Source organism: Chenopodium quinoa, unplaced genomic scaffold, assembly GCF_001683475.1.
Source record: "Chenopodium quinoa cultivar QQ74 unplaced genomic scaffold, ASM168347v1, whole genome shotgun sequence".
Classification (NCBI taxonomy): domain Eukaryota; kingdom Viridiplantae; phylum Streptophyta; class Magnoliopsida; order Caryophyllales; family Amaranthaceae; genus Chenopodium; species Chenopodium quinoa.
This window is the reverse complement of record NW_018742541.1, coordinates 2,278,985-2,287,310: the sequence shown is the minus strand read 5'-3', so window position 1 is coordinate 2,287,310 and position 8,326 is coordinate 2,278,985. Positions and strand designations below refer to the sequence as shown.

At 33.2% G+C, this 8,326-nt stretch overlaps 1 protein-coding gene across 1 annotated transcript; it reads right to left on the bottom strand.

Moving 5' to 3' along the window:
- Nucleotides 1-536: 536 nt before the first annotated feature.
- On the bottom strand, nt 537-2,424 carry LOC110720089 (peroxidase 57-like). Its single transcript, XM_021899089.1, has 4 exons — nt 1,863-2,424; nt 1,563-1,742; nt 1,275-1,434; nt 537-1,168 (listed from the first exon to the last, which is right to left on the bottom strand). The coding sequence occupies exons 1-4, from the start codon at nt 2,349-2,351 to the stop codon at nt 759-761; spliced, it is 1,239 nt and encodes a 412-aa protein (XP_021754781.1). The 5' UTR covers nt 2,352-2,424; the 3' UTR covers nt 537-758.
- Nucleotides 2,425-8,326: the final 5,902 nt, after the last annotated feature.

Below are 8,326 nucleotides of genomic sequence, written 5' to 3'. Positions count from 1 at the left end.
TGCCTCCCAACTACCACATGACGTCATTTTAGGCCCATTCTTTTCCTTCCCTCCCTATATCCCTCACATTTCTCATTCCTAACTCGATTCTCACCCCCCTCCCCCCTTTCACTTTTTTCCCCCAAAAAATCAGAAACACTTCAATTCAGTGCTCCAAATCAAAATTGTCGAACAATTATTGGTGGTTTGAGGGAAAAAAAAAGTGAAAGAGGAGATGAGAATCCAAATAGGAATGAGAAATGGGAGGGAAATAGGGAGGTAAGGTAAAGAATGGGCCCAAAATGACGTCATGTGGTAGTTGAATTGGGAGGCAAGAAGGTGGTAACTTTTGATGTTTTTGAAAATAAAAGGTGGTAATTTTCAAAAAAAAAAAAAAAAAAAAAAAAATAGAATGTGGTAACTGCTAAATTGGACATAATAAAGGTGGTAATTGTCAAAATTTCTAAATTTCTCTAATGTAGTGCATGCACTTGATTGACTATACTTTGCCAACCTAAGTCACGATTACTGAAGTAGCTAGTTTAGCATATAAATCACCTAAATTGACCATTACCCTTTCAAAAAAGAATTAAAGTTTAAAGCTTAATACACAAAGGAGTTTTCCTTTAAAAGAAAAAAGGATTTAAAACTCAAAAAGAGCCCAAATATACTAGAGACAATTTAAATCAAACAATTTAGGGATACACTCTTTGCGCAAAGAGAATTGAGACATTCTCGGCACTTATTATTATATTCCGTGCTATAAAAATGCGCGAGACTTAGTTGACTTTACTACAAACCTTCCTAATCTGTCCTTGATCACCTAGGAGGACATCAAGGGCTTGCATTTTAATCATAGCTCTTACAAATTTGGTATTGAATAGAGCACCATTTTGAGCAAATTGCCGAACAAAGCCACTTGTTAAAGGATGTCGTGACAAGGCTTGATCTATTGGTAAGATTCCTCGTCCTTTGAGGAGTTGATCAAAGTAAGAGTTGTCAAATTTGTTCGAGCTTTGTAGATTTTGGTCCAAAAATGCAAAGTTATTTGTTCTTGTGCCTCGGGGGCAAGTACGACTTAGTTGTTGACGAAGGTTTGAGTCCATATTTAGGTCAAATTGGCTAGTACCTTCATAAAGTCGATCTTGGAAGAATGAACAGTGTGATTTTCCAATAGTGTGTCCACCACCTAATTCAATGAATTACACATTTATAAGAATTCTTGATTATTTCCAATAATTATTAAATGGTTGATTCATAAAATAGAAAAAAAATGAGAAAAATTACAACTATACCAAAAAGAAGCACCATTTCTTCGGGAGTAAATTTTTTTTCCTTAAAGGCTAAGATACTTTCGGTAGCAGATCCGGATGGGTTTGGAATTCTCACATCTCGGGCGTTAGATACGAGTCCATCTCTTCGTCCGGTTTGTACAGAATATACTGGCCCACCACCCTATTTAGGTAGATCCATAATTTGATTAAAAATGTTATTCACTAGAAATAATAAACATTAAGTTTAATTTACTAAATTATAAGGGCAAAGAATGAGGATGTAAGTTTAGAACATGATTATTAATTTACCAGCTTAATAAGTTCTGTTGTTGCAATTGCAATAATGTCAGCACAAGAGACGACTTCAGGACATTCTGCTTCAGCCACACCCTTCAAAGTATCAATAAACTCGTACCCTCTAACACTCAAATTAGGACCCGCAGTTTTCTCAGATGATGGTCCATTAATTAAAATTGATGCATCACACCCCTGAGAAAAGAACCAACTCGTTAAATAAACCATATCTATATATTAAAACGAAATCTCATGTACAATTAGCTACTATACTACAAATATTGCGCTAGGTTTGATTAAAAAAAAAATACTTACATGGACAAAGCAATCATGAAATTGCATGCGAAGGAGAGCCGGAAGAAGAGTTGCATCCTTACGAAAAAGTTCTTGGACTTTTATAGTTATGGTAGCCTCAATGTCAACATTTCGTTTAGGACATAAACCCTTATAGAAGCCTACTTGCAAACCCGAAGGCCTCGATGGAGTATTCGAATAAATTGGTTTCGGACTTGAAGGACTTGACGGATTCGTAGGTAAAGGGCTCATAGGACTAAATGGACTAAAAGGAGTAAAGGGGGTAAATGGAGTGAACGGGAAAGAATTGTCGTCTTCTAGTGAAGAATGTAAAATACGTGAATGTTTACGACCCTCTAATGTTGCTTGACCATCAAATGTACCGCGATGACCTAACCTAGAACGCTTTGGCAATTTGGAAGCATGACTCTCACCAACATGGCTCAATACCAAGATGAGCAATATGGTAGTTGCCTTAAGTAATAATGTAGCAAAAGTTGGAAGACTCATTATATTTATTGAACGCTCTCTTCACTTCTTTAGTACTAAACTAGTTAGTATGTTGCTCAATTATAATGATTTGTTTTTGTAATATGAGCAATATTTGGTGGTTTAGTCCTTTGAGAATGCATCACTTATATATGCTTGGAAGAGCAAGCATAAGAATTTTGTTTATTCAAGATACCAATTAAATAATAATGCAACATGGACGAAGTTTCTTTTGTTCCTATAATGTAGTAAGATGATTAGAATTAGACTACATTTTCTTATTCGATTAAGATCTAACATGAGATTTATGCTGTTTAAAAGCATATGATAGGGTAAAATCAATAGAACATGAAGCCGCAATGATATGGAATACACTAAAGAGTATGTAACATAATATGTATGCCACCTGTTTTAGTTTTTTAGTGACTCGTTATATTATGCTTGGAGTTTTTGGAGACTTATATGTGGAGATCGAGTATAACATTTATAACCTCTATACCTCAATACAAAAAAGTTTTATAAGGTATTATAGAGGAGTTCAAACATTGGCTAGAAGCAAAGAGAACCACTCCAGTCTCTAGACCGGGAAGACCTTAGATCAAACCGGAGCAAAGAGAACCGATCCAGTCTCTAGGTCAAGATTTTATTTTTTTAAAAAAAAATTGATTATTCAATTCAGTCTAATAATCCACAACCCCTTTAAAATAAGCCTGGTTTTTTTGTTTAATATTATGAATGAAACTTGTATAATGATTTTATCTTCAATATGATATAAATATTCTTATATTATGCACTGTATATTTATTTACTTCCTCCGTTAACTATTATTTGCTACAAAGGGGATGTTTGCGGACTCCTAAGCAAAATTTGTTTGTGAGTGTAAAATAGAGAGAGAAAAAGTTGGTGCATGTGATGAGGAGAGAGATAGAGAGAAATGAATCAAATGATAACCTAAAAAAGAAAGAAAACATTTGTTGCACATAATACTTAACATTCATTTATAGTATATGTTGCAAATAATAGTTAACGGAGGAAGTATTTATTTTTATGTTAGGTACTTAAAACAAGCCGATATTAATTGGAATTTAGTTAAACCTCTAACTCTTGAATTTTAAATATTCAGCCATTGAGTCCTATCTAATTTGATCTGGTCTTGGATTAGTGAATAGTCCCAAGATATTCACTTACAGTCCCACAAAAATTTCCAAATTTATGAAAAGCTACCTAGTATGGAGCACATCTTGGGTTCAAATAAGTCAGATCCCCTGCAAAATTATAGCTACCTTAAACATCGGTTTATTCCTAATGTATCTAACCTAGCTGTGATTAATTTTAAATCAAACGCCCTAAAAACTAGAATTATTGCATGTCACCCTACTTTTAGGAATGCCTATTTAATTATATATGAACTATGATTAGCTTATATTTCTAGTCAATCTGTTATTCAAATGAAGAATATTACATTTTATTTACAACTTTTTTGTTTATTGTTTTTTTTTTTTAAAGATCATATTACATACAGCTTATATTAACCTTACATTAGATCTTAGACTTATTTTTAATGCCAATGAAAATGTTTGCAAACGAAAGTCAAATTTATAATTGTAATAAAAAAAATGAAAAGTCAAATTTATTTTACCTGATATATGAATATCCATGTGATTAACACATGTATTATAAAGTTATTTGAGTTGTAGCTGATGTTCAGAAAGATTAAAAACTACTGCAATTGCCGTTATTGTTTGACTAGCTATATATTCCAGGTAGTTGTTGTTGTTGGAGAAGAAGTAGAATGTAAATGCACATGATGGATCTCCATGCTAGCATATACTATACGATTTCCGGCCTGTTCTCATTGACTGAATTGAGCTGAAATGAACTGAACTTATTAGAGCTGAACAGAACAGAACTGAACTAATTAGAGCTGAACTGAAGTGAACTGAAAATAATCGTATTAGAACAGGGCCGAAGTATACAACAATGTTGCAGTGGTCACTACTTCACTTATAGGTTGCATGGCCTGATTTTGCTTCTTTGTTAAAATGTTTGTTTATATGTATTAATATATATACTTGTGATAGCACTGTCAAACGGTTTGACAGTTCGGGTTTGGTTCGGTTTGAAATCGATTCGGTATTAAATCGGGTCGGTATTAAATCGGTTTAAGTGTCTCGCGGGTCGGTTTTAGTTCGGTTTAAATATTTATCGGTTCGATTCGGTTTCGGTTTAATCTTGATCGGTTTTAATTCGGTTCGGGTTGTAAACAGTCCGGGTAGTAAACGGTTCGATGCAAACGGGTTGCGGTTTGTTAATGGTTTGGTGTAAACAGTTTTTATCCCGGTTCAAACAGTTTCGGGTTGGAAGCGGTTTCGGGTTGGAAACAGTTCGGTTCTTTTATGGTTCGGTTTATAACTGGTTCGGTTTTTTTCGGTTCAGTTTATAATTGATCCGGTTCTTTTTTGGTTCAATTTATAACTAGTTCGGTTCTTCTGCGGTTTAATGTTATTCGGATCGGTTCCATTCCGAGTTTACTAAATTACGATTCGGGTCGGTTTTCGGTTTCAAAAAATCAATTGTTTATCGAGTCGTTTGGATTTGGGCAGTTAAATGGTTTTGGTTTGAAATTTGATAGTATTTGCTGGTTAACAAGTTTTATATAAAGTAAAAACTTCATCATTTCATATTTAGGCATCATATTATAAACAAATTCACATTGATTTTATAAATATATATCATGTTCTGTTTCAAGTTTAGTCATATTGATCTTACTAGTGTATTACGAAGTAGATTATAAAAGTTAGTGAATTAATGTATTATTGTTTTACAACTAGGTTGTTATATGTTTCTTATTTAATCATTTAAATACTAGTGTCAAAGTCATGATTTGATGAGTTCTTATTAAATGGAAATTTGCAATTTGGTAATTCGATACTTGATTAATCAACAAGACTGATAATTATGGCTCGTTTATCTTTATATATTTTCATGAAATTATGAAGATATTACAAAGTAGTTTGATTTGTGTAATGAAAGAAAACATTAATGATTTATTAACAAGGTAATATTGATTAGTTCAATCGATCGTATGTACACATTAACGCATAACATCTAACCATCTCATAGTTAAATACTTCGTATGTATTAGTACAAAGTTATAAATTAGTGAACATTATTTTGATTGGATCAATAACTTGAGCTGTTGTTTTAAATTAAATTAGGATCATTGTTCGTGTAGTTTAAGTATAATGATCTACACCATCTCTAACTATTATTTTAATACTCCATCCGTCCCTTTTTTTTGTCCCTTTGTCATTTTTGGGGTCAAACTTTGAAAATATTGACCATAAATTACCACTAATCTATAAAACAGTAAAACTTAATTTTGTCACGAGACTCATGAGTCATGACTCATGAGTCATGACTCATGACTTCATGAGTGATCTTTTTAAATTTGTATCATTATATATTTTATTAATATAACGTTTTTATAATTGTTACTTGTATGAAAATAAAGATATACTACGTAGATGTTTTAATACGCGTCTTGGAGACTGATCCCGATCAAATGAATACACAACACACAAAACATCATCTAATCAGTCTCAACCATAGATCAAAAACAATCTACGGTTAATTTTTTTCTCCCACAACACACACGGATCACCACTCTCAACCATAGATTAAAAACAATCTACGGTTAGCTTTTTTTCCCCACAACACACACGGAAAACCATTCTCAACCATAGATTAAAAAATCAATGGTTAGATTTACATCTCAACCATTTTGATACCCTAATTCCACTTTCACTTTCACGCCTCCTAGTTCTTTCTCTCTCTCATCTCCTCTCAGATCTCACTCATTCATTCACGGCGCCTCTTCGTTTGTCGTCTCTCTCATTCATTTTCAATTCTCCCTAATTCATTCACGGCGCCTTTCGTTCGTTGTTGCTGCTCATCGGTGTTGTTGCTGCTCTAATCCTCGCTTATCAGTGTTGTTGCTGCTCTAAACCTCTCTTTTTTTGTCCAGGTATGATATCTCTCTTCCTCGTACTTCTTGCAACTGATTTAATCTGATTTATGAAGTAGAAGAATTAAAGTTGTAGTTGATTTAATGAGTATATAATTGTATAATTGTAATTTAGTGGTTTACTGTATAACTCTGATTAGTGGTCTATCTTAAGTTAGTTAGTATTTGACGGTTGTATTTCTTGACTGCTTTGCATTATTGTTTGCATATCAATCAAAATGAATCAAGATTAAAGAATTGAACAGGAAAGAGTGAAAGACCAATAATCAAATTTGACATTAAAATTTAGGTTTTCTAAGCTACCACACTATATAACATAGTTGTCCACTACGTTTTGCATTATTATAGTTATAATTCCCCTTAATGAGTATATAATTGTATAATTGTAAGTTAGTGGTAATAGTATATAATATGGGTTCATCTTATTTAATTTTCTAGTAGTTAAAAATTAATGGGTTGCTACTGAAATTTGATTATATGAGTTTATTAGCATTTATAGAAAAATAATATGGGATTAATGACTTTTCACTCTCTATTCTATTTGTTGGTTTCACTATTAAGTGTACATCTCAATGTAATGGGTTTTCGACTCTTAACTAGAGTGTAAAAAGTACCTAAATGTGTTAGCATTGATAGGGACAATTATTTGTTATAAGGCTGAAATGTGTTGTTTTGATCCTGTTTTTTCAGCAATGGATCAAGGGTATGAAAATTATGATGAGGACAGACAAGATTATTTAGAAACTTCAGATTCTCAAAACACTATTCAAAATCAAGATTCTTCTCAGCAACAAGTCACTACCACTAGTGGTAGTAAGCGTGGACGAACATCAGATGTGTGGAGGCATTACACCTTTTTTGATAAGATTGTTGGTCTTGCTCCGATAAGATATGCGCGATGCAATGTTTGCGGTAATGAATATAAAGCACCAGGTAAGGCTGGTACTTCCACTTGTAAAGCTCATACTAAGGCATGCATGGGTAAAAATATACATCATCCTGCAAATCTTGAAAGTGTTGTTGATCCTACGTTTAATCAAACTCGTCATTTACAATTGCTTGCTAGAGCTATAATTTTGCATTCCTATCCTTTAAATATTGTGGAGCATCATGGCCTGAGGGAAGTTTTTACGAATCTGAATCCTAATGTGAAGCATGTGTGTAGAAACACTATGTTGAAATATTGTATTGCTGAGCATGATAAGTTGAAGTCCTTGTTGTTGCAATCTTTTTCTGGAATTGAAGGTAGAGTTAGCTTCACTTGTGACTTGTGGACATCATGCACTAATCGAGGTTATCTCACTTTAACTGCACATTATGTTGATAAAAATTGGTGTCTAAGGTCTAAAATTCTGAATTTTAGATATTGTGGTCCTCCTCATACTGGTGTTGAGATAGAAAAATTTGTGTTTAAACTTATTGGGGAGTGGAACCTTCAGGGTAAAGCTTTTGCAATTACTGTTGATAATGCTCGATCTATGGATGTTATGGTTAAACTTTTGAAGAAAGATTTAATGTTGACTTCTCCTCTTCCTTGTAATGGTAAATTTTTTCATATTCGATGTTCAGCTCATGTCTTGAACATTAATGTTCAAAGAGGTTTGAAAGAAGTTGATAGTAGTGTTCAAAAATTGCGTGAGGTTTGTAAATATATTGATTCTTCGGACTCTAGACTTACTCAATTTGAGCATGCTCTTTCTGAGGTTAACTGTCTATTTAACGGTAAGTTACGTCTTGATGTTGTGACTCGTTGGAATGCCACCTATACGATGCTCCGAAAAGCTTTAGAAGCAAAGGAAGCCTTGAAAGTGGTTATCGATAAGTATATGGGTTATGAATTCAAACTTTCGGATGATGAATGGGATACCCTTGCAAAAATATGTCATTTCCTAAAGCCATTTTATGAAATCACTATGTTATTTTCTGGTTCTGAATATCCTACCGCAAATTTGTATTTTGCTAGTGTTTT